This window comes from Apteryx mantelli, chromosome 1 (assembly GCF_036417845.1).
Source record: "Apteryx mantelli isolate bAptMan1 chromosome 1, bAptMan1.hap1, whole genome shotgun sequence".
NCBI classification, from domain to species: Eukaryota; Metazoa; Chordata; class Aves; order Apterygiformes; family Apterygidae; genus Apteryx; species Apteryx mantelli.
The window spans coordinates 95436187-95463739 of NC_089978.1; the positions used below are offsets into that span (position 1 = coordinate 95436187).

The 27553-nt window shown below is 39.3% G+C and overlaps 1 protein-coding gene across 1 annotated transcript in view; it reads left to right on the forward strand.

Annotated features, from left to right (window-relative positions):
- The window catches only part of LANCL3 (LanC like family member 3), a 32705-nt gene extending 6254 nt beyond the window's left edge, over window positions 1–26451 (forward strand). The window contains exons 2-5 of the mRNA XM_067289745.1: window positions 21166–21289; window positions 22804–23001; window positions 24635–24842; window positions 25996–26451. Coding sequence (XP_067145846.1) covers window positions 21166–21289; window positions 22804–23001; window positions 24635–24842; window positions 25996–26155 — 690 coding nt within the window. The 3' untranslated portion in view covers window positions 26156–26451. The remainder of the gene's footprint in view (window positions 1–21165; window positions 21290–22803; window positions 23002–24634; window positions 24843–25995) is intronic.
- Window positions 26452–27553: the final 1102 nt, after the last annotated feature.

Sequence of the window (27553 nt, forward strand, 5' to 3'; positions counted from 1 at the left end):
TATCCAGGAGAATTTCTTGTACCTGAAATGAATCTCTCCGCTTTCCCATCCTCCTCCTAAATCCTTTAAATTTCACATTCTGGAAGTTAACTCTTAACCCTGGACAGTTCAGTCACCTTCCTTATCACTGTGGAGAACTTTTAGGTCACCCTTTGGAGTCTATCAGTACCTCTCCTTAGCCTGCTAGAAGCACATCTATTGCATGCAAAGCATCCTTCTCTGCATAGCAGAGTGTACTGCCTCTGCAGCACTCCTGGTCTCAAGAATGAGATCTGAGACGCAAAAACCAGGAGTCAGAATGAGAGTGTTTTTGTGGACATGGTGCTACTCAGTTCTCTGGGCCTCTTGAGTATATTTGGTGTCTGATCTCTTGAAGCAGCCAGAGTTGTCAGAGCGTTTGAATTGAAGACCCAGCGGAGATCTCCAGCAGAGGTGTAGGGTTCAGGGTGGCAGCTAGTGTTATTCACAGCATTAGTTACTTATGGTCAGTTTGGTAGAATACACAAAGTTTTTCAAATTTATTGCCTTAATGTTTTTTTAGATTTTTATATTTTATGTTTTGTACATATGTCAGCAATCCCCTTGATATAATTCTGTGTTTCTTCAGATAGCTATATTTGGTATTTATGTATGCCTCCATGACAAAGGCTAGCGGTGATTCAGAGCGTGGTGTTTTTGGCATGGTTCTCACAAAGGACAAAGAGCTTAACCCTTGGAGTTAACTCCAAGAGTAATGTATCAAGCAGCACTGAATGGCATAGCAGAAAGAGAGTGTGTGTGAGCAGAGCATGTGCATATGTTGGAGTATGTGAAGGGAGAGAGACAGTGAAGACATGGAAAGAAATGAAGTTTGACAGAGACTGAAGAGAGAGGAGAAGATAAGAGCCAAGAACAGAATGAGAAAAAGGTAGAAGAGTAAAATACTGGCAAAAAATATAAAAATAGAAATCTGGAAGGGAGTAGTAGAATTCACAAGTAAATGGCAGAAGGGCAAGAAATAACAGAGACCCTGGAGCAGGAGGGATTAAAAAAATAAAATTAAAATCAGGTCCTCTGGCAAACTGGTGTGGATATGGTGACTAATATACTTGATTTAAAAGAAGAAGAACGTTCAGCAGAAGAGTAGGGGCAGGGAGAAAGAAGCCTAAGGAAGGGGCAGAGGAGTAAACACTGCAGTTGACTGAGGAAAAATACTTTTTTGTGTGCTCGTTTTTTGTTTGTGATACATCTGTTACCATATTCTCTTTGTATAGGTTCATACGTGTACTCACATAGCAGCTGCCATTATATTCAGTGCTTGACAATACCAAACACAAAATTGTGTCTGATATTCCATTGTTTCTTTCTCTGAGGAACAACTGAGATCACTACTTGATGTCTGGAAGCAAATACGGACATTTTCATGAACATTTCTGTGCTTCTGACACTGAGGTTTTCCTATTACATGCATATTATACTATAAATTAGTATATAACCCAAACCGTAATGCTGTTAGAAAACCTTACTTACCAGACTAAAGAAGTAAAAATGTAAAAGATTGAACTGCTCTAAAAAGATGAACAGAACACAGGAGGTCAACAACAATTACCAGTGAAAAAGTAAGGTGTTACAGCATTAAAATGGAGAGATAAAATTAAGCCTTAAATATCTCGGTAGTCATTTAATACTCATCATTAGGACATTAGAATTGTATGTAAATCAGGGCACAGCTATGCACCAAAAGTAGCAGGGCTCAAGTACAGAAATGATCCCCTCTCCTTCCCCCTCCATTAAACCAGTAGGTCCTACTTCTTCTCTGTTAATTCAGCTGGACAGTCTTAAAATCAACCCTCTGCTCTATCGGCAGGCTGTGTAAAGAATGCAGAGCAGATGTCATATGCCTGTGGCTACTGAGCCCAGTGAACAGGGATGCTGCTGCCATCAGCCCTGCCTCCAAGCAGCGGAGGAGCTTTGCAGAAAGGCAATTAAAATGGCTAAGTCCCATGGGCCTGCTCTGCTGCCGTGAGTGCATTTTAGCAAGACATTGTGTAAGGCATTTGCTGTAAATTGGAATCTTGTTTGTCAGCTAACTTCACTATCCCCCCTCCCTTCTTTTTTTTAATCAGAATTCAATGTATGCAATCAGGTCACCATTTTTGATGAGACAGTATGTTAAAATGCCTCTTTGTCTGTGTCTGTCATACAATTCTTGAACTTTTGACAAGCATGAGATTAAGCACTGTGTGATCTTGTGTAACCTTCTGTCCGCTCCATCACAACAGAGCTCAATGAAAATACCCTGTCAAAAACAATTATTTCATATCTATATTGTAGGATTGTTTTCAAGTAATAGTTACTGAACCAATTAATTTTTGTCTAGGAATAGCAAGGCAAAATAATTAAAATAACCATTTCAGGCAAACATGATCAAGATATCTCAATAGCAATCCAAGCTGTTGCTGAGTCATTTGGTGTTTCTCAGTTCAGAATATAATGTCTGAGAGCAGAACCATAAATCTGTTTTTGCAGCAGATCAGCATTCTTGAATCCCTCATTTTAATGACTTAGTATCTCTTGTTGAAGAACAGAGCATCATCAGTGGGATAGAATGGATGTCAGATAGCACTGAGTGGTCAAGGAAAAAAATATTTAATCAGGGAAGGTAAATACACCTTCTAGATGTCCAAGGCATTTAGCTATTTTGTGTGGCTAATATGTTCTTCACAGAAAACCTTGATTCCCTCACTGGCACAATGGTTTATGATACTGAAGGATTAATTGTGAGTAGCATAACTGAGGGTGGTGAGTTGGGGATGTACTGGTCAAATTTAGATTTTGGTATCAAGGAAATGGAAGATGTTCTTAAACATGCTTGGGCCTGGGGCTAGAAGATGCATAGGACAATTTCTTAAGCAGTCCTCTGCTGGTGAGTCAGCGTTGGAAAAAATTAGTGTTGGAAAATGGTGGACATTGCATATTCTGTACTGACAGTTTTCTGCCGTTTATCTACTCAATCCTGGTAGTCAAAATGGTAACACAGAATCAAAGGACTGGTAGGGACCTTGAGAGGTCATCTAATCTGTCATCTAGGCAGGATCATTCCTAACAGTATCTCTCTAACCTGTCCTTAATACCTTCTGATGAGGGAGGTTCTACAGTCTGCCTGGGCTGTCTGAGGCAGTATTTTGTTAGCCTTCCTATTAGAAAGCCTTGCCTAATCTGAATATATCTTGATCTAATTTAAGCCTGTTATTCCTTGTCCTGTCTATTGCCAACACTGAGAAGAAATTGTTGTCTTCCTCTTTGCAGCAGCTCTTCATATATTTGAAGACTATTATAATTTCCACCCTTAATCTTTTCTTCTCTAAACAAACAACTCTAATCCTTCTAGTCTTCCCACATGGGGCTTGTTGTCTACACCTCTAGTCACTCTTGTTGCACTCCTTTAGATTCCCTCCAGCCATTCCAGACGACTGCCAGAAGTTGGACGCACGGTCCTGGCACAGGCCTTTCTAGTTGAGCAGAAGGATAACTTCATGTTTCCTCCAGGTCTTACTTCTATTTATACAGTTCAGTAAGATGTTTGCATTTCACACCAGCATGACACTTACTCACATCCGGCTCGTGACCTGCTATAATCTAGATCTTTTAATAGGCTGCTGCTACATAGATAGGTATTTTGGGAAAGGCCAATGAATAAGTGGAGTAAGTAGAGGTGAGGTAATGCTAGGGAATCACTGAACCACAGAAATTGTGCTGGGAAATGCAAAATGAGAAGCTCCTGCAACTGGAGGAGCTTTGTTTCATTAATGCCAAATAATTTCCTTTCCTCTGTTTCCTGAACAAAACTGAGGATATGTCATTCTACTTTGTAACACTAGATGTGCCATGATATATTCAAGGGCATCTCTGCAGTAATAGTGTTCCTTTACTGAAGTATAGTTGGAACAATATGTTTGAGAGGACCATATTAAGTAGTTATTTTGTCCATATTAGAAAAAAGGAAATCTAAAGGAGTGTGTGCAGGCTAAACCTACTCTCTTCTTGTGATTTGCCTTTGTTAGTAATGTAAAGACAAAGGTCAGTATGAGCACTTTTCTGACTAACGATTCTGGTCTGCAGCCCTCTTTGTTTGTCTGGGGAGCTCTTTGTGCTTCAATGAAGGGTGTTTTTTATGTTCTTAGACCCACCACCAGCATGAGTCAGTGGAAGTCCATCCTTTTATCTTTATAAATAAAGTTTCTTACAGCTTCATTCAACATCACAAAAGGTGTTTTTTGGCTTTCCAGAACAGTGTTCTAACAGAAGCAAAGACTGTCTTGCAGTAAAATAATACTGTATGCAAAGATTGGAAGCATCTCCCTTGCCATAGATGTTCATGTGACTTTGAGCATGTCATTTTCACTAAGGTTGTAATTGCTGCCATCTTCTCTTTGTAATGCTAACCCCTAATCTCTCAATGTTTCTACCTGCCATCTGTAAAATTTTGAGTGTTACACTTCATTGTTTTATTTTTTAAGGCTAAGCCAATGGCAGAATTAGTCAAAATTACAGTTATAACAGCAATGGGTCCCAAAATACACATTCCCAAATGTAACTGTTTAAATCTAATGAGACATAAGATAATCAAATATGACGTTGGGGAATATTCTTAATGGCAGAGCAGCAAAACAATCTTCCTTCAGACTCTTTAAATAAGTATTGATTTATTTGTTCTTAATTTTGCAGAGCAGAATCAGTTATAGGCTTTCTCATGCCCAGCCGCCATGCAGGCTGCCATTTTTGTACATATGCATTTTGATGATGCCAGCAAAAATGTCTGGAAAAAATGCTTATGTAATTACTACAAAACCAGAAGGCAAAACCTAGACAGAGTTATAGTAGGAGTGCATTCAACCTATTTTGGTTTTGCTCTCTAAGCATTACAGAACTGTTAGCTTATTTTGTTGAATAAATATTTATTGTGGGGTAAATTTTTAAAAAAAGGAGGTAAGTTGAGTCAAATTCAGAGTTGAATCTAAAGATATTTAGAGGAGTAAAATCCACACCATCTGGCTGATCTATGTATTGTCATGTACCCACTTATCTTTGGATTTGGTTCGGAGTCACAGAATCACAGAATCACAGAATAGCTGGGATTGGAAGGCTCCTCTGGAGATCATCTGGTCCAACCCCCCTGCTCAGAGCAGGGTCACCTAGAGCAGGTTGCTCAGGGCTGTGTCCAGTTGGGCTTTGAATAGCTCCAAAGATGGAGACTCCATAACTTCTCTGGGCAACCTGTTCCAATGTTTGACCACCCTCACAAAAGAAATTATTTCTTATATTTACGTGGAATTTCCTGTGCTTATTTGCACCCATTGCCTCTTGTCCTGTCACTAGGCAGAGTGACTAGACTAGAAGAGCTTGGCTCCATCTTCTTTACGCCCTCTCATCAGGTATTTATACACACAGATAAGATTGCCCCTGAGCTGCCTCTTCTCAAGGCTAAACAATCCCTGAATGCACCCAAGGAACGCCAGAAGAATTAAACTATATTCCCATAAATTGCAGTTATTCCTGTCCCCTTTGTCTCTTTTCCCCAAATCAGGTTCACGGTGCTTTTCCACCTCCTTTGACTTCCCCTAGTACTTTGGAGGGGCAAAGGATTGCAGTTCTTCAGTCATGTCCAGTCTGCTGCAGTTGCAAGCAGCGAAAAGCATGAAGTCCAGAAGGGTTCAAAAGCACCACTCAGCACCCCACACTTACACAGAGTCTCAAACAGTAAATGCATCCCTCCTTGTTGTCAATCTTTGCTGTATCAGGGAAAGGCAAAATTTTCCCCCAATGGCTAAGTATTAAGATTGACAAAATTACTCCTAGCTTTTGCAGGCAAATATCCTGATGCTCAAAAGCTTTAGTATAAAAGATTTTTTAAAAAACAAAACAAAACTTAGCGTGTGCTATGGTTGAAGGGCACCTTCAGTGCCTTGCATCCCTGCAATGCTGAATGCCTGTTAGTGAAAATGCCTGGATGATCCTAAGATATCAACCATTCCCCACAATTAAGGGAGGACAAGAAATGCCCTAACACTACTAGAGGAAAATTCTTTCCTGGATCCACATGTTAATCAAGCACCTTAGATTTCTCTTTGCCAGTGGAGGAAGAGAGTTCCTTGTCCCACATTATGTGTGACTAGTCTTGGATGTATCAGGGGAAGGAGACAAAATCCTTCTCCACAAGCTGAGTTATATGCCAGAGGTGATAAAACATTCTTCCTGGTTTCTGTGGATACCCCTCAAGTGTAGGGGCTGGGGGGAAGGTTCTTTTGCCATGTTTCTTTTTTTTAGTGGCTTCTTTTTTGATTTTGCAAGACAGACCCCCAAGCAGACAGTCAGCTGGAGAGACTTCTGTGTCCTCCTGGGGCCTTGAAATGAAGTTGCTTTACTCCAAGGGCATCAGAACATTAAGCGCACAGAATAAGTAGAAAAGGCATCTGGCAGTTTTTTTTTTCAAACTACAAACATGTAGTTTGACATAATAAGCTTGACCTGGAAAACATACAGTTTGTCATTCATAGGTCCAGATAGCTTGCCACATCTTCCCGTCTTTCACCTTGCACAGTTCCCCCTATATGGCTGCAAAGAATAGTCATGTGAAACAACAAATCTGCTGAAAGTGGAGCATGGCATTGAGCACTCCCAGGGTAGCAATAACACAATGTAATCGGTAGCGGGCTGTGATAGTGATTACTGTTAGTTAGTTAATTATATAGCACTTTGAGATCTTCAGATGCAAGGTAACAGCTAAGTGCACTCACTGATGATTGTTTATTATTATTGGTGGTGTGACTTGTCTTGTGACTGCTACTCCTCTTCCTTCTTTCCCTGCAAAGTTTGAACTCCCTTAGAGTAACCAAAATCACATCTTCTGGCACAGCAGTCTCTTTTTCCTGAGGTGTACTTGGTTTATACCTGGTCACAACTGAGGATGAGTTGTGCAAAGGGAAGACTGATAGCAATTTTTTTATTCTAGGATCAAATGGTAAACTTTTAACAAAGAGAACAGTACAGTTTTGGCCTCATTACTTACCAACTAATTTATGTTTTAAAGATTATGGTATCCCACACTTCCTCAAATTAATCCCATGACCCTTATTCTGCCCTTGAAACATGGCAATATTGAATTATAATTGATTGTCTGTATTTGAAGTGTGACTTGAATTACAGCTGGATTTGCGGGCATATTTCAAGATAATGATAGTGGCACGGTATGACACTGGAAACTCTTGTTACTGTCTTTTTTTTCAGGATTGGCTTTGTCAATGTGCCTGGGAAGATCTAGGGGCTAGCGTAGAGATCATTAGACTTGTTACTACATCAGACTGCTACCACAATTGGGGAGTAGGGTAAAATTCACATGACTCAGAGGACTTGATCACCTTCATCTTGTTTTCCTCCATTACATTGTCAGCATTCTTCTCGTAGCTTAAGTTGATATTTCTACTCAGTGGCTTATTGGCATGGCAGAAGCTGCAGATCATCACACCGAGTAAAAGTGGCATGATGCCAATATGAGGTTCTCTGGAATTATCTTTGCTTGAAAGCAATGCTGATACCACTTTAAAATGACTAATTTGTGCTTCTGTTAGCCTATGAATGATGCTATTGTGTGGTTTACCTCATTTAACTGACTTTGCAGGTAGCCACATTGTTCCTTAGCAGCAAATAATTAGACATACTTCTAGATGTCACATGCCTTATAAATGCCTACATAATAAACTATGCATATAAAGCAGCATTACTTGGAAGAATAAAGAAGTTTTGCGAGACAAATAAGATCACTTGTTGTAAGTAAAAGAATTATAGAATTAGTGGCTGATGGAAGAGCAGTAGCCAATACCTTGTTTACATTTGAATAAAGCTTTTGATGCAGTGTCAAATATAATCTTTCCTGAAAACCTAATTCACGCTGACTTGGATGAGGACATTGTTTGTGGATTTGGAATTGGTTGAAAGACCACAAGCAAAGCTAATCATAAATACTAATAAAGGATGAGAACTTGAACTACAGAGACTGATGTAGGAGTCAGCCTAATATATTATCTTCATTAATGATCCAAAAGAGGCGGTTTACTGGATAAGAATGACTTTGGCTTTCAAACTGAGACAAGTGCCAAATATGCTACACAGGCAGAGGGGAAGTAAGATGACAGTTCAAGAGATTAAAAAAATGAGCTAAAATAAGGTCTATTTTTAGCAATGTGAGCACATGTATCTGGGGAGAATTACCTACAATACTTATCCTCTGTGCTAGGAAGAATCTGAGATGCAAGCAATGCTGAACGTGACAGGGCTTGAGTTACTCATGTGATCAATTCATGTGAGTGTTAGTGTATTTTCTGCATATCTGTTGCCTCATTGCTTGCACATCTGGATGTAACTTGATAGCACATCAGAGTTCTACACATTAATGTAAAATAACATTACAGGTTTCCTTGCATTTATTCTGCATGGGAACAAACAGCTAGTAGAAATGAAGTGATAATGAGCCAGTCCTGATAGGGGTTGATGCAATATGGCACATCAAGAAGGCCAGTGGAGTTTGGACTGCCTACATAGGTGTACCATCCCATAGAAACATTATGGTTTCTCTACTCTATACAATTCTTCAGATCTTCCCGTTGCCTAAAATCTACTCTAGATGACAAAGTCCAGAAGTTCTGTCACCAAAGTTTTCTCCTGCTGCTAACTAAGGTTGGAGGTGCAAATGTCCAAGGCACCTAGTTTATGCCCTTGAAGTCCCCTGGCCATCCTTTGATATGCATGAAAATCCTGACAGTGCTGCCTTGTGAGGTACATAAGTCCCACCAGGATTCATAAACCAATAACTGCATCACTTAATATCCACAGAGCTCTGGTACAGATTTATAGCGCTGTCTTTTCTTCATGGTGTTTATGCAACTGCTTCCACTTGTCCTCCCACAGCAGTGGCAGTCTGCACACAATCTTGCCTGTTGTAACTACTCTGTAGCTCCTCCAAAGGAGGTTGCAAAGCTACAACCCTGAACAGCAGCTGGAAATATGTCCCACCTAGCTCCTTTCTCCCTGTTGCAATCTCTCCCAGTCTGATGGAGCTGCTCTTCTCATAGAACCCAATGCAGGGGGTCCTGCCTGGTGTGGAGTAAGAGGTAACTAAGCTTCCTATCTTTTCCCACTCACAAGGGCAGGATGTGTTGACCTCTGGGCCCACTCTTACAGATTTTAAGGCCAAACTCGGCTGTGCGCAAATTACAGCCAAAGCAGGACCCATAGTCCCTTCCTCCTTACACCCAATAACTTTGAGATTTCATCGCTAACCTGGGATGAGGATTCAAATTCACATCCCTTCTTCTTCTGATACCATACAAGAATTTAAACCTAAGTCTCTAGGCTGAGTGTGCTGATTGCTAGAGCAAGTCTCTCTTTTTGCAGCTTTGATTGAAATTACCTGTATAAAATACTCAAATGTTCTGTTTTCAGGGCCTGAAGGGAAGTGCCCAAAATTGCAGGCTCTAAAGTCATTCTGTTTCTTTGTCACCAAACTGTGTTACCTACAACACAGCCATGGACATCATCCATACAGATGAATGCTTCTGCTTGTTTGCAATGAGGAGCTGGTATTCTCAGTAGTACACAAGCAAAATCTACTTGGAAACTGCAGGCTTGGAGTCTAATGAATGGGATACATCTTCAAATAACAGAAACTTGGGGACTAACTGCTACTCAAATCAGACCAGAGACGTGAACCTGTATTCCCCACATCTACCTGAACGCTCCACTCTTTCAGCTGTAGGAAACATACTGCTATTATGAGAGAGGCTGACTGACCTGTACTTTCTGAAGAGACATCACACTGTGAACCAAAGTAGAGAGAGCTCAAAGAAGGGGCTTTCCTGAATGTTTCTGCTGGTGTCTCCATGCTCCATCCTCTGCCCATTCTGAAATTTCCAAAGTCTCCTTCCACATCATCAGGGGACTCTCAATGCATTATGTGGACTCAGGACTCTGTGAAGTGAGGAGGGTGTCTGAAACTTAGACGTCATGGGACTGAGGTCCTTCCTCTTCTGGATTTGGTTCCGGTGATCCATCTGGTTCATTATCTTGTACCAGTACTAGATGAGTCAGAGGAGATGAAAGAATCTCTGTGGAGGGTAATTTTGAAATGCGGTGTCTGTAGCATTCCTAACCTGCATGTTTAGGGGCTGTATTTATGTTCTGAAGCACAAGGGTTTACATTTCTTACAGAGCTGTTGGTCTGAGCTCTAAGACTGTATGACGTAGCCATGTAAAATCTGTCAAAACTAAATGGTCTTTCCATTTAAACAGTTTAGACTCCAAAGAACTGTAATTCAGTTGGAGTGGTGGGCACTTCCTGCAGTTAGCCCTAAAATCTTTTTTTTTTATTATTTCTTGCCATTCTTAATTATAGAAAGGTTCAGTTGGTTTGTTAAAATTCCACAGTGCTAGTGAACTCACCTAAATATTGCAGAAATAAGTTCCCCAGCTTACTCAAGTGCAGGGTGTGCAGAAGAAATACTTTGTCATTGTATTTGCTGCTTTTCATAAGCTATCATTTTGTTCTTATATTGCAGGATGGAATAACTCTTCGTGTGCTTTATCACATTAATTACCTCCTGTCCAGAAAATAAATGTTGCAGTCTTTTCAGCTTTGCTTCTTAGGAGACTCTCTTATTTGTCTCAAAAATATTTGTTTCTGCTGGATTCTTTTTTGAGAATCAGAGAACAGAACTGGAAAAATATCAGAAGAAAGAACAGAGCAATGACTGATAAAGTAGCTTTTTAATAATCATTTCAGTATTATTCTCATGCATCCTAACGCTTTTTGTTTGCTTTTTACAGTGCTACAATACACTAAGCAGAGATTTTCACTGAGCTGTTCACAGCACTGTGTAAATCATCATGACTAATTTAGGTCCTACTCTTGCATGAGTGTAAGATTCGAGAAGGTCGAGGATTCCTCTACAGTATTGAACTCTCATAACTGTGCAGACATTATGATGGCATTCCAGGCATCTCTGTGTAGCATTTTAATATGTAAAGCTAAGCTTTTACTGGTTGTAAATGGGAAAAACTCCACTGAAAGCATTGCAATTGGGTGCCTTTAACAGTTGCAGCAACCCTGTCACTTAACTTTTTTGCCTTTTAAACCTTAGTTTGAAACAGATGAAGAAAAGATGAAGATTATTTTGCTCTTCTGTGCTTCATTTTGAAGTTTAGCATAGTAACAAGCTACAAAGTCTTGCATCAGGTAGTTTCCCAATTGCTACTTTCTGGAGCAGAATTCATTAGCAATCAGTACAATTGGTTTTGAGCTGGGAGCAAAAGGATTAGTGTTTTGGTTTGGGTGGAAGAGTACAAAATGGAATGAATCCTTTGCCTGGGACTGTCCTCTCAGCCACTATCCTCTCCCATAATTTGTTTTTTCTGGACACTTCTGCCATGAGGTTTAGAGGAGGCATATTTATTTTTTATTTAGTTTACTAAGCTTGTGAATGAAGTGTGCTCGCTTGCATAGGAAGAGGGGATCTGAATATTTGAAAAGCAAGCCTAAAGGCATTGGAGTTAGGCTAGAAATTGCTGCATGGGGAACATAAGAGAACTGGATGTTGATGAAAGATGAGTAATTCAGTACCTTTAATGTAAAAAGAAGAAAACCATAAGACTGCCTAATGGTGTATAGAATAAAATCTCTGTCTTCTGCTTCAAATGCAGCTGGCATATTTTGTGAGTTGCAACCATGTAAACAATGCTAAACATAACACTGAGGAAGCCAAAAAAGGAAGAACAAATAAGCGTTCGAACAAATAAGCAACACTTCATAAATAAATGGATGTGCCATTGCTTACACTGTAATATTTGATTAGTTGAAAAGTTGTAATATATTTTTGACAGATATACTCCAGCTCTAATCCTATAGACTTTACAGAAAAAAACATCCCCCTGGAAAACAGTGGAAATTTGACCTGGGTAATACAGTCAAGGCATATCTGGATCCATGAACCAAGACTTAACAGAACAGCTTGAAAGGCAAATTAATTCTTTTTGTTAAAATGAATATCAAATATGATCAGATAGTTTTGTCCAGTACATTTTGATGCTAGGTATTTAAACTGCAATCTGCCATTTTATTGCTAGGTTTTCAGTACCTTGTACAATGTATTTGCAGAGTAAGTAGCTTTACAGTGAGAGTGATAGATCCTGCCTCAAAAGAAAATATAAACCATGATTTGGGATTCTGGCTTCAAGGGAGCAGTGACTCATACCTGGACTGAAATCGTTAAGCTCCTTTCATTTAGATAAGGAAGAAGGTATTTTGGGCAGCTTGTTATAGGAAATAATCTTCTTTAGAATATTAATTGATATCAAGCAAAATTCCTTCAGGAGTTCCAGGAAAGACTCCTGCTTATAAATGCAGCTTTATTCATAGAGTATTCACAGCCTTGAATTGAAGAAGTGAAGAAAAAATGTTTTACTGTGTCTAACTTAAAATGTTACAGTGTATAACTTCAAATGTTACAGGGAAGTCACGCACTCCACACTCACTGAAGAGTTAGGTGCTTGCTCTGCTGTATCTGTTAGGTTTCTCTAATCAGTTTCTGAAAGCAAGGTCAGCATTTTACTTTGCCAAATAAACTATATTCCTGTAGTCTCAGTCTTAAAGGCTAACTTCAGGGCAAAACTCTCATTGATCTCAATGGACTGCAAAGCCATTTGCAGTCAAAGCCTGCCCTACAGCATTACTGGCAAGACATGGGACTACAATAATTTGGAAGAATAATTACACAGCATAGCAACCCTAGTTTATTGACCTAATTACTAAGTGAATTATTGAAGTCCATTCCTGGGGGTCACGAAATTGCTCCATTTTTGTATCTGTGTTAGGACTGATATTAGGTGAGCCAGTAAAACTTCCAGCACTTCTATAATACTTGCCAGGAATAACACTCTCCAAGTCAAGACCCATTCAGGTCAATGAAAACTTTGATATTAAAAGCAGCATGAATGATCTAATAAGTGAAATGACTTTGACAAAATGAAAAAAATAAATGCTGGAAGGAACTGAACGGCTCTTTTCCATCACTCCAAGTGATCAAGATGACAGAATTACTTATGATGAGTTGGACTATGAATGTATTTAAAGATACTGTCAAAGAACTAGCAATCAATCTTTCTCAGTCCTCATCCTGTACTTTTTATTTATTGTATCACATAGTTTATGTCATTGTAATCTTTTGTTTTAATTCTCATTTTCCTTGATCTCACTTGAGCAACTTAATTACTGTTGTTGAAACAAGTGAAGCTTTAATGACATATACAATTGCTGCATGAAAATGGTGTGTATGACAACCTGAAAATAGGTACAGGAGGCTGAGTGACCATACAAGCTTCTTGCAGTAATTCAGTCACAGAGATACTACTGTGAAGGGAGCAGTAGAAAATCATGCAACCATACAAATATGCTATGTGTAAGCGGCGTACTGTTTTCTCCAGGCCAGTACCAGACTGAGTTTGTGTGTAGACCATTCTCCTCAGTCATAGATAATTAGCACAGACCACAGGGACCAAGAGCTCTTTTATTCTTCATCTCACTCCCCCTCTTTCTTTCCTCCTTTTCCTCTCTCCCAGGACCAGTTATAGCAACCAGTCTCTGTTTCGTGGCACCTTTTCCAGTGTAATTCTCATTGCCATCTTTCAGATGAGCACCCAGCTGGCCCTTCCCAGCCAAGGCAAGAAACACTAGAACTAGCTAACCACAGAGCACAGAGCCTCTGAGAGATCACTACAATAGTGAAGTTTTGTAAAGTCAGATATCAGAAATGATGCGCTATGTTGTTATCCCATGTCCTTCTTAACCAAACGCTAACAAATTGATCTAACAAAGGAGAGGCCTGTCTAAGTTGCCATAGCAAATGATAGTGCCCAGTTAAACTGGACTTGAATCATTTTTGAGTTGAGACTAAGGGCACTGCCATGGCTCCTGCAATGTTTGGGAAAGCTCTGCCATCCATGTTACAAAATTTCAATCTTTTGCAAAGATGGTCATGTCTCATGAATCTTCTTCTCTTGCTGCAGTGGAGCTGGAAGAATTGGTAATGGTTCTTATGGACAGGTTATAACCACTCCATGCACCGGAGCAGCTCTGCTACAACAAGAAATGTCTGTGGAGCAGATGAAGGCATGGATTCACTTCAAATGAGCCAGCAGACCTGCTGTTAAGGGGAAGTAAGCCAATCCAAAATACATGGGTAGAGCATATGTTGCTTGCTTGCCAGTGTAAGAGATGGGATGGGATCCTGGGGCAGCACAGCTACAACACACTGGGCTGCCAGTTACTCAAAGCAGAGTGCATTGTGCCCAGCCTGGAAGATGTATAGACTCATAATGAAAAATTGTCAAGAACACTTCCAGAATGCATAAGGATAGATCTCCCATCAGGATATGACTGCTCTGTGGCTGCGGTTTTGGCATAAGTTCACTACAGGGCTCATGTACCGATACACCTTCTGACTGAGGCTAAACTCAGTCAAAGGATTTCCCACTGGTGAAGAGGCTTTTACATGAATAATCTTCCTCCTGTCTGTGCAGGGAGCATAGACAGAAGGAAAGCAGTTTCTATGCAGCACCAATCTCTGCTCATTTGTAGCTGTCATGAGGTCCGGAGGAGGCCTGCTTGACACACAGCAGCTACAAAGAAGTGTTTGGATAGCAGACAGGTGACCACTGATACATCTATTTTGGCCAGATCCCAGGATCTGTTCCCCAGAAATGGCTCAGCCATGTTTTATGAGGATGGCCAGTAATAATAAAGAAGGAAAACAATTTTACTTGTCTGTTGAAAAAAGTTTGGGTAGAATTCTGTAAGGTAGAATTAGTCCTCTCTAAGCAAGGCTAGGTTTGTATCTTAGTTAATTGTAAATCTTACATTTGTACCATTTTTAAATATGCTAATTAATTGATCTTCAGTAACTGCATTTGTCTGCTAAAATTAAGTTCTTGGCTCTCTGTTCTGTGGTAACTTTAACCCTCTACTAGGTAGGACAGGACATGCAGCTGGGAGGCAGGTAGCTGATCAGAGAATACAAAAGAGCTGTCATTGAAAGCCATAGCACAGCAATGCACCCCAGAGGTAGCTCACTTCTGCCATGCTAGGACTTGTGCTCCTGATCTGTTCCACGTTGCCTTTGCTGTTGACCAGCCCGTCTAGTGAACAGTACTGAAGCTCTCAACAGACAGATCGATACCTGCTCAACAGTGTCGGTTGTCTGAGCTGCTCCAGTCTTAAATATGTTTCTTGACGTGCTTCCTGCTTCACTCGTCCAGCAATGGAGAACTGGGGCTTGTGCTTTCCCACTCCCTTCAAGCGAAGAGGGAAGTAGTGATAAGACGGGGACCTTCTGTTTCCTTCCCAAGATCTAGGAGAGCCATGATATTAGACCTAGCCAGCCGTATCCAGCAAGCCACTGGCACACTGAATGAGATGCTGAGGTCTGTCATTAATTGGCGGGGGAGGGATAGGAAAGAGGAAGAGAGCATAGCCAGAGAGACTGATGTTTTCCCTGTCTCTTCATTGACGCAAGACGGGGAGCTTGGAGAAAGGCTGGTTACTCTTTTTCCTTGAATCACGCCAATATTTAACTTGAGACACAGTGAATAAAGATGCTCATCCCATTCGACCAACTCTGTAAAAGCACCAGCTGCTCTCAGAGAGCCAGAATAACAGTTGTGCTCCATCCATTTTTCCAAGACTTCATTTGAAACCATGTCGGAAATTTTCAGCTTGTAAAGGACAATTTTAACAGCAGAATTTGATAGTTTTAGTGCTATACAGTCCTGGCAAGTGAGACCTGTGGAAATTTTGAACTGTGTTAGCAATGATAAGAGTGCTGTATTGTCTTCTTTACCAATAATCTGGTTCATCAGCAATAAATGCAGCCTTTGGTTTCCAACAGGAATCAAGACCCATGAAACAGGATAGGAATGACATTGTTTTTCCATGCTGCTGAGACAAAAAGCTAGACTTAAAGAAATGGAAATTTACAGTTTAAATTAAGCAGTACCAGCGAGCTCTATAGTGAAGTCTCTTTTACTCATAAGATTGCAGTTAAGCAGCATTGGGAATGAACTATGATTATATTTGTAGTTTTGCTGTGTCTGCACACTCATGTAGTTGTGTTAACATATCATATGGGAAAGTATGCTCTCTAAAAAGTACTTTTCATGGTGATGTTGCAGCATGAAGCATATTGTATTAGAAACAGTATCATCAGTTCAGGAACTAACTTTATTCCTTGAACAAAGTTTTCAGGAGAGTTAAAAAAATTCTTTTAAGGGTGGACTCGACCCTGCCTGTAAGGAATGCAGCCAGCTGTACAGTTGGAGCTGGGTTTGCCACTGAGCTGCAGCAGCATTACATCAATCAAACTGGAGTAATACTATGGAGAAGCAGGTCCCTGCATCTTTGTACCTGCTGGTCTTATGTGGTTTCAGGTTTTAAGATCCCCTGAAAGAAAAAAATGGCCATGACATTGCATAGAAAGGTGTCTGAATAATCCCAGCCCCTGGTTTTTGGAGAATAGGATCAAGCTTGAGAAATGAACTTAAACAGTATGCAGTGCTGTAGGCTATCATTAAACTACCAGGCTGGCTCCAGCATCTTTCTGCTCGAGTCTGCTGTTCTGCTGAATACAAAGATGTCTTTTACAGCATTTTTGAATATTATACCTAATTCACAAGCTCCCTCTGCTGGGCTTCCAGAATATGAGGCTAGTGACACAGCTTCCCTTAGGTTCTTCTAGGCTGACCCAATTTTTTCAGCTTATTTTTGACACTTTATACAGCGCTGCAAAAAGCCTATGATCAGATTCCTGTAAACAACTTTTTAGAAATGTGTCAGGGAGAGGGTTGTTGTGTTAAATGCATATTCAAAAGATTTTACGTGTGTAGAAGGCTTTTTCCATAATAATGTAAGTGTACATGTTGCCTCCTAAAACTACTGATGCATCTATATACAGAAAATATATATAACATGCAGCTATAAGCAGATACTTGGCACTCTGTAATGCCTTCTATTACATATGTAAAGGAAAGATTTGTTAGAAAAAAATCCAAATCTCTGAACTAAAAGTTTACAGTTGACAAATCCAACCAATATAATATACAGCTTCATGTAGCCGTGTTTTTCAGAAGGTAAATCGTGACCCAAGGGATTAGTACCAAGCATTCAGAGGAATGATAAAGTACTGAAAAATTTACTGTAATAAAAAGCAAAGAAGAGTGAGTTCTTCTGCTTCCTTCTGCCTAATCCTCAAGGTCAAGCTAGCTGTCTGCAATTTTTGAAACACATATACATGGCTTAACATTATTATAACCAATACATTATGAACTCTCTCTTGGTAGATGAAAAGGAGCTGTGAAATTACTTACTTCCAGCTAAACAGTCTCAGGCTGCAAAATACTGCTGTCTAACAACAAAAAAGCACAATGTTCTGTGATTATTATAGACATAGCACTTCCTGGCTGATTTTTAACAGGGATTTACTGAGTAAGGTACCTGGCTTAAATAATTCACAAATATGTGGAATGCCTTAATGGAAGAAGGCACATAGTCTGGAGTGACACAAAAGACAAATGGAGAGACTGTAGAAACAACCATAGTGGCGTTCTTGACTGTAAGTAGGGCTCCTAGGCATCGACATAATACGACATAATACAAATTCCAGGTATCCTTAAGTACTCCTTAAGTGTTCTACTTAAAGTAGAAGATGTAGGAGAACGCAGCTGTCGCCAGTGTGAATGGAACAGCTTTCTAGCAGCACACAACATCACTAGACAGTGATTTAAAACAGGAAATAACTCCACCAACCAATTGAAATGGAAGTTGCAGGGGAAATAGAAAATAAATATCTTCTGAACTGGGATTTAGTGAGGATACTAAAATGAACGCTTCAGTTACCCTATGATAGGTTGTGGTATCTTTAAAAGTACAGAAAGAGTTAACTGAAAGATAAAACCCCCAGCAATATGAGATCTCTTGATGTCAGTAGTCTTTTGGATTAGTACTGACATAACAAAGAATAATTTTACCTACTATGTAACCAACTCAAATAATATTAAACAAGTTTCTCAGATATACAGATATCTCAAGCATGACAGTTTTTTCTGACTATCATATTTTATCATTGGCTTTATTTTTCATCAGAGCATCTCACAGGTTTCAGCAGAGGATGTAGTATCAATATACAATTTATCCTTTAAAAGCCTTTGGGTTGATCAGCCTCTTTCTTTGCTGTCCCTAATTAAACATACTGCTTCAGTAATTCCTGGAGGCAAGGAGGAACTGTGACTACAATGAAGTGAAAATGAGCGTTAGGCACTCAAGCAACCCTAGGTCTACTTTGTACTACCACAGTGAAACCGTCCTGTGGTTTTAATCAATGTGTTCTGTGTTTTTAGCTGTTTTAAAGATACAGTGATTCAGCATACAGAGACTACCCATAGTTCATATTTCTTGGCAAAATGAAAGAAATCTTGGGAAGTTTTAACAGAAATTTTGTTGAAATGAAGTGTAGTCAGCCAATGGGGATCTGAAATGTGATATCTAATCATTAAACCTTTGGAAGGCCACTAATAACCATGGTAAATGTGAGTCTCTATTCTCAGTGAACCAATTCCTAGAATAAGGAGCAAATACAAATCTTTCATATTTAAGTGTTTTGGAAAAGAGAGGCAGCAGCCCTACACTGTCTGTGGAGCGAGGCGCTTGGTAAGAAATGTTTGGAGTCAGTGCAGATATTTGGAGTCAGAGCATGGTCACAGTGGCCAGATAGAGAAGGTTGTTTTAAGAGATACAGATAATTTTCATTTGCCTTTTCTCTTTACTAATCCGGAAATGCCTCAGGATGGGTTGATTTTAGTCATACATTTTAACTGTGATTTAAATTGTCAAGTTGGAAACCTTGATTTAAGTAATCAGTTTTCAGTTAGTTTTGCAGGTAGGCTTTTTTGCATTTTAGGAAAGAGGTGATATTAGTTAGCTGACAGAAGTTCTTTATGCCAACTGAAAGGATACACTATGTATACGCTTAAGTAATCACAGAGCTTAACTGTTCTACTTTCTACACTTATATTAAAAAATGGTGAACGATGCATTTCTTTCTAGGTGACACTTCTTTACTCAGCAGTGTGCAAGGGTGGCTTTTGGTAGAAATTGGAATCCATTTAAAATACACAAATCAGCATTTTAAAGTGGTCATGAATTCAATTAAAAAATTAAATGTGCTGAACATAAGAATAAGTTTATCAAAACATGGTTTGTATTGAAAGCTAGTTGATTTATAAAATAGAGGAACAATAACATACAGAAAATGAACTGATAAAAATTTTTCTAATCAGCATGCCTTTTTGCTTTTCAGAATTACAGCTAGGAGATCTTACCCTTTGCATTTATTTTTAAAGGGCTACCTTACTTAATCCTTTTACAAAGTATACGATTTGAAGGATTAGATCCAAAACTGCAAGACTGTAAAATCAGAAATCTAAAGGGAATGCAGTGTCTCCCACTGTGTCTGTGATCTGCTCATTTGCTTAGGATTTAAACCATTTTTGTAAATTCAGTGAAGCTAAAACAATTCATTTAAGATTACTGGAAAATGAGTGAAGTCTGCAGTTCTTAACAACTTATTTTCTTCTATTTCAGGAAAATTACAGAACATTAATCAAGATCAGAACTAGGTTGTTCTCCAAGTTGTACAAGTATCATAGTCATTTGGAGCAGATATAATGAAATGCGTTGTTATCAGGGAGCAAGATAAGAGAAGCAAAGAAGATTTTTCATTCATTATTTCTTGGTCAAGTTCTAAGTGATATTAATTATTTGTAGCATCTTTTATCTGCCAAACAAGAGTATATAGCTTATAATAAACATTCCCTCCATATTTAGTGCTGAAGGTATTTTTTAATCATGAAGTAGTAATTGAAAGTCCTCTGAAAATATAAGTTATAGCAAAAGGAAATGTGTTCAGAAATGTTTTAAAGACATGCTCTTGATGTTCTGGTTAGTTTTAGGACAATTATTTATCTTATCAAGGCTATTTATTCAGCCTTTTTCTTTTTTTCTGCCTTATTTTGCCTTTTTTCTTTCACAATTCTCTTTTCATAATTTGAAATAATTTTTTTTTTCAAAATACTGCTGTCATACTGGCTTTCTCCTAAAGCCAAAAAGCTGCTACAATTGACTGGTTTTAATGACTTAGGTATTGGTGGGTGACGTACAGATGTGGCTGATGCAGAGGAAATTGCTGATGAATGCAATGCACTGTGTATTGTTACAGCTGTAGTTAAAACCTGCAAAACAGATTCCACATTGAATGCGTTAAGTCAGTGACTTGACGAAGTTCATGTCTGGTGAAATACATGATTTGTCAATCCTATTTACCTTTTGACACCTCTGAAAGAGAGCCATTAGATGTCTTATTTAGGACTCTGTTAAAACAAAGGCAGTTGACCTTTTCATGATGATGAAGTTCAACAAATGTAACTAGCTTCTGTTCATACAAGTCTGTCTTTTGCTTCATTTTTGTTAGCATTTTCTCAAAGTAAGATTGCCTGATTTTTTATAGTAAGATGTTTCTGAACCCAAATATGTAGTATTTATTTAGCATAAAACTCTATACCTACATTTTTTTCTTGTTTGGAAAAAAATTTGTGCTGTTTGGTCCTGATAAAGCCTGTAATATTTATGTTTTTCTAGGTCTGTCTCCTTTATCTTTTCATAATCTCTCTCCCTCCAGTCTCGAGGCTGTTGTTGTGCAGCTTCTCTAGTGCTTGTTGTCAGCTTCCATCGGGCTGAAATATCTCTGGGAAAGAAAGGCAGTAGCTCTTAGTGGGCCTCTTTTCACCTCATCTGTGCAGCTGAAGATTTGACATTGGCTTTCCTGAGATGGGATGAAACTCTGTTTTTGAGAAACATTATTTAAATTTACTGTGTTATCTAAGGGAATTTTAATAATGATGTACATTGCAGCATGCTCCTAATATTAAAGGCAGTACTTTGTCTTGTGCACCAGGAAAAAAACAGAGGTCTGAAAAATGTCTAAAAGAGAAAATTATTATAATAGACTTGGTGTTTGTTTTGATGTTTCTGTTTAGGTGTTGACTCCGGCACAGATAAAATCCATTTGCTTGGCCATATTAGAATCAGGAAAGCAATATGCAGTGAAGAAGAGGAAACCATTCCCGCTCATGTACTCCTACTATGGAACAGAGTATCTGGGTGAGTAGAAAACACCGACTGCTGTGTAAGTGATGCACTGCTCAGATGCTGAGGCAGCGAACACTTCAGAGATAAAATATATAAAACATAGTGTGTGGGATTTCTTCCCACTGAGTTGGGACCTTTTCCTTTCCTCAAAGTAGTGTTTCTAGCTATGATCTGCTTATTCCTGAGTCTGTGGGGCAAAAAAAAAGTGTGTTTTATTTTTGCTATTCTAAAATAAGATAACTGAACCTTTGAACTTTTCAGTCAGTTTCCAGTTTGGGTCTAGCTGTGACTGACATTATGCCTCTGCAGCTATGTCAACTGGTTTTATAGGACTCAATCCGCTCCAGCTGAAAAAAATCTAGCAGCAAATATTTGAAAGAGTAGCATAGTAAGAATGAGCCTGCAGCTTTTCTCAAGCCAGGGACAGGCTTTAACATCCCTCGTCCTCCACCAAACCCTCCTAGTAGGCCAGCAGCAATTGCAACTTCAGCCTGGTATCACAGCTTGCCTCAAACCCCCCAACTCTGGCAAGGGGGCTGAGGAGCAGGGGGAAAGGGATGGTTCTGACAAGCCCTGGGAAAGGCAAGAGGTGCCGCTGCTAGTGGAGCAGGGGGTCGGGGGCAGCTTCAGCCCCTCTTCTTCTTTCTGTCCTGGTAAATCTGCCCTTGCCAGGTGGAGGCAGTGAGATGTGCTGGTGCCCATGCCCTTCCAGAGAAGGTCACCAGAGAAATTTGTCAGGGAAGGTACTTTGTAAGCTGATGTTACCAAGCTGTACTTGCAGAGCATTTCTGGCAGTAGCAATGCATCTTTCTTTATTTTTTTTCCCCAGGGGACAACAGGGCTCAAACTGATTAGCCCACACCTGCCAGGAGCAGCTTAGTTGGCGCTCATCTGAGGCAGTGGTGACAAGTCATTGAGCAGGTCCCTCAACCCCCTAGGGGGGTCCTCAATGTGCAGTATCACAGCAGAGGGGGTGTGAGATGGGTTTGCAGACGTTAGTGAGGTCTTTGGCAGGGGAGCAGACAGAGAAGTCACAGTGTGATACTGATCCACAGACACTGGCAGGTGTAGGCAATTCTTGCACTGAACTTCAGGTTTCAGCTAACTGTTACTCTGAACCAGTAACTGGAAATATCTTTTATGGTCCAGTTTCAATTTAGCTTCAACAAAGACCTCAGAATAATGGCTCCAGTTTCAATTTTGTGCCTAGAAAATGACATCTTAAAACATCGTTCAGTTTAGGTTCAGTTCAACTTCACGCATCAAGTTTCAGTCATATCATAGTGAGAGCAGACAAAATTCATATGAATTTTTGCTTAAGTTGGGGAGTGGAAAAGACAGAAGTGGTAACAAATCATAGTGGCATGCACCTAAAATACTTCTATTCCAAGCACCGTTGTAATTTGCCTAAAAAAGACAAAAAAGCCATGCACTGACAAGGAAATCATTCCCAAGAGCAGGATGCAATGAGATAAACATAGGACCTAATCCTACCCTCTCCTTCTGACTGTTGCTGTTCTTCACAGGTGCAGCTCATGGGCTTTCATCAATCCTTCAGATGTTACTCTCCTATTATGAGTACCTCCAGCCAGCAGATCAGGAGCTTGTGTGGCAGAGTGTTGACTTTCTTATGGACCAAGAACAGAACAGCAACTGGCCTCCTGAGCTGGGAGAGACAATTGAGCGGGAGAATGAGCTTGTTCACTGGTGTCACGGAGCTCCAGGTTCTTTTCAAACTGATGCTATGAAATAGGCAGATGCTGATCACATTGTTTTTCCACATTAAATGATTCCATGTAGAAGATATGTCAGGTTAAATCTGACTGATTTTGACATTTTATGGGGAGCAGGCAAATAATTCTTTTTCTTGCAGTTAAGAATGATTTATTTATTGCTGAAGCAGCTGGAAGGATAGACGTATCTTTTACTTTAAATGCATACATGATCGTAGCTGAAAGAATTCTGTCTGGTGATCTGGTTGTAATGCTCAGCACTGCCATACAAGAAAAGGCGTGATCCATATGTTCTACGCTCTTGCTCCTTTGAGTGACAAGCCTTTGAAGAATGGTGCAGATGAGTTGAAAGACAGCATATGGCTGGATGGAGAAACTGTATGCAAAACAACACAGATGCAGATACATCTGTGAGTTTTGGGAAGGCTTTCAGAAGAGTTCCCCCCCCCCCCCCCAAAAAAAAATCCAAGTTTGAGCCTGCAGTTATTACATAGATAATGCAGAAATCAGACTCTGAAGAAGAGTTTGTACTAGCATGAGCCTTTCTTCTGACTCTGACAAAGTGAATTGTAAACAACTTTTGTTTACCAACCTTTTTTTTATTTTTAAGAGGAGGAAGCTTGACTTCTGTGGGAGGGCTGGCCTAGTGATGAAATCTGTGGGGAGGATGCCCTCCTCATCCTAGTATCCTGAGAGTGGCCTTTGACTTGGGTTTAAGTATTATTGGAGACATAAGCAACAAGACTGAACCAAAGTGACAAAATCCCACAGGCCATAAAGAAGTTATTTTATGAGACATTTTAGAGGCATTTAAATTCATTAACTGTTATTGTTCTCTCCCAGAAAATTTACTCTATTCCACGACTGTTCATGGGTAATAAAACTCATGTAGTTTACAAGAACATTTTTCAGTTACTCCAGTGTACATTCAGACCACAAGTAAGCTATTCTAAACATTTTCTAAGGGGCTTGATTTGGTGATTTGGTTGTATGTCATATGCATTCTTTTAACGTTACTGCGAACACAGCTGTGCAATTTTGTTTTGAAGATTATGATTAATATATCTGAATCCTTTCTAAAAATAAGAAGTCTTCATACAGAAGTTAGTATTCATAACTGTTCATAACTAGAATAAAGGGTCATTTGCCCCACTGAAAAGAGGACAAATTTCTTTTTTTCACTCCATGAGAAATTGTGTCTGTTGCCAATGTAAGAAATGACATTGCCCATCCTTGTGGTTCTGTCACTGTAAATAAGTGAGGGAACAGGAATTCAAAACCAGTAGAAGACATTGTTAAGAGCTTACTGTTTTAAAGGCAAAAATGCGGTTCCTGTTTTAAATTGCTGAAGGACTGGGAATGTTATAGTAAACCCTGAAATTAAGTAATGCATTGAGAAGATTGAAAGTGGTTTTGTCAAAGATAGTGGCTAAGTATATCTTACTGTATGCTTTTTAGCGTACCAGATAGCATCCCTCCACATCTAGCATATAGACATGTAATACAGATGTGTATAGAGCAGGAGACTGTGTTTTTTTATGTATTAATCTTGCATTTTCTTATGCATTCTTCCAAGCCCTTGGCTGAACTTATTATAAAAGACAGATTCTCTGCTATTTTCTAGGCATTGCATATCTGTTTGCCAAAGCTTACCTGGTTTCCAAGAAGCCTCAATACCTGGACACTTGCATCCGCTGTGGAGAGCTAACTTGGCAGAAAGGCCTGTTGAAGAAGGGACCAGGAATCTGCCATGGGGTGGCTGGTAGTGCCTATGTGTTCCTGCTCCTCTACAGGCTCACTGGGAACTCCAAATACATTTACAGGGCACAAAGGTTAGCATTCCTACGCTTCTGGATGTAGGGCAGTAATACGAAGTTTCAAGAACATTTGGGAGGCTGCTCAGAGTCTGTGATCACAACCCTCTGATGTAACTTGTGTGTTTAAACCTCCAATACAATTCTGTTTCTCGGAGGTTGTGTCCGAGACATGGGGCAAACGCACTTTGCAAAGTGCCCTGAAGTTCTGGTTTGAGGTTGCCCAAAGTTTTATCTGAGTTCACCTTGGCTCCCTTCCTGCCCACAAGCCTGGGATTCTTTCGAAAGGAAATCTAGGTGGGTGGGAAGGAGTGTTGCACTGCCAGGTCTCATCATGATGTGAGGTCAAAAAACAGCCAAGTTGCATGCCCAAGTCCAGGAGCAGGATAAAATGAGATGTTGTTTATTATATTGATTTGTTCTGATTTTCAGAGCATTTGACACTATCCCTGCTAAAGTGGAAAATAAGTTTAGGACCTGCTTTGCTGTGTATCTTATAAACACAGGTCTCACTCCCAGCTTTAACCAGTTTGACATTGTGCTACTCAGCTTATGTTTAGTGGAGTTAATTCCATTTTGTCCTGATGCAAGAAAGTATGGCCCACTGATAATTATGTCATGTTGCAGCAGTTATCTTTAATTTATATTTCTGTGATTTACTTTACATGTTCAAAATGATGGTATTCAATGTTTATAACTGTTTTCCTTACAGCATAGAATAATGAAGGGGAAATGGTGTGGTAATTAGGGAGACTTATTTTCAGCCAATTGTTTTGCAGAAACAACATTTCATTTGTTCAGTTATTTCAGCATTACAGAATTTGTTGCATCAATACAAAACATTGCCTGAATCCCACTAAAATAATAACCAATCTAAAAGTTATTTAAAAGTATTTGTTTGATGAGATGTATTATGGAGACACAGAAAAAGTTTATAGCTCTTAAAGAAGCATAATGCATGTACAGACTGCAAAGGTTCTGCTCGTCTTGATCTAGTGGATGTCAGTTTAGTGCGGAAAACAGCATAAAATTTGCAGATAAGGTTAAATAACAAACATCCTATTTTTTTTAATTGTTGAATAGTATTAAAATGATGCTTTCAAACAACAAGTAAGCAGATATACAGGGATACCAAATAATAAAAAGCTTTCTTTGTTTTTCTGTTTCCTAGGTTTGCAGAGTTCTTATTTACAGAAGAATTTAAGGCTGGTTCCCGGGCATTAGAAAGTGTATATAGTCTGTATGAAGGCTTCTCGGGGACTGTGTGTTTCCTGACTGACTTGTTGCAACCCAACCAAGCCGAGTTCCCTCTCTTCAGTGTCTTTGTCTAGAGAATAACATGCTCCAAGGCCACGGCCTCATGGCTATGGGAGAGGGCACCTACAGTTTCACTTATCTGTCGAGAGAGGTTCTTTACAAAACAAGCCAGTGGTACCACTAATGCTAGCCTTAATGTAGCTGCGAGTCAGGTGAAAAAGTAAATACACTGGGGCTTTGGGAGGGAAGTGTGTGACTGGAAAAAAAAAATGGTTCGGTGAAAAAAAGGGGGGGGAATGACTGAATCTGATGGGGGTAGATATTTAGCTGTAATAAGAAGCAAAATCTTTTAATTATTCAAGTGAGAGAGAAAAGGGCATTATCAAACTTTTAATGTGGTGATTACACAGGAAAAAAAAGGCAAGCTAGAATTACAGACACATGCAAAGAAAAAACAAAGTGATATATCCAATAGGTTTTAAAAAGAGACCTGAAGAAACAAGTCTTTACGTAGCAATGCACTTATAGAGGAGGGTGGCCTAGATATGTCACTACACTGCACAAAGGCAAAACCTGGGAATTTTTACATAAACTACTAATACTAGAAATGTATTAAAAATACCTGTATCTTGGAGCTCTTTCATCTTCATATGCATATAATAGTAGTTGTATAGCTATAGTTCAGTCTGCAGTTTCACAGGTTCATTTCAGCCAGTGGGGTTTCATGTGTGTAAATGAGAACTGAATTTGACCTTTCCTTTCAGAGCTCAGTCTGTGGGGAGGAGCTGGTCTCCTTATCAATTTACTGCAGAAGTATTGCTTCTTACCAGTACCTTCCCTTTCAGAGGGAAGATGAATAGAGCCATGTAGAAGACTTAGATTGGAAAGTTTTGTAGCAAAGATACAGCAGGCTTTCTTCCCAGTACAGCATTGCTAGATAAATATTGTTCAGCAATACAAAAACTTCCTTTAGATATTAATTTCCTATAGCAGGATTACTGAACAATAATATACAGACTTCAGAGAATGGAAAAAATATTTTCCTGATTAATTGCTCACTACAAACCCTACAAATTGAATGCAAACTTTTGATGGCATACAGAGCTTAAGAAAATCCTGATAAAACTCAAAATTGCTTCTTTTCCTGGTTAACAAAATAATGTATATGCCCAAATGATTTGTAGCTGTAGAAATACCTGGTTTGCTCAACACTAGTTGCACTAGCACTTAAGGTTGCAATTATATCCTATTTTTATATACATTATATATATATATATGATATGATAATTGAAAGCTAAAGAACATGCTAACATAGATCTGTACTCAGAAAGCTATAAAAGCAAATATCTATTTAAAATATATTTGACTATTTATTTATTTTTATTTATACTGGAATACAATTACCTTTAAAGACATATTGGGAAGACTGGTAGGTCAAAAATTGCAGTTAGAGTGAAAAAACTAACATACAT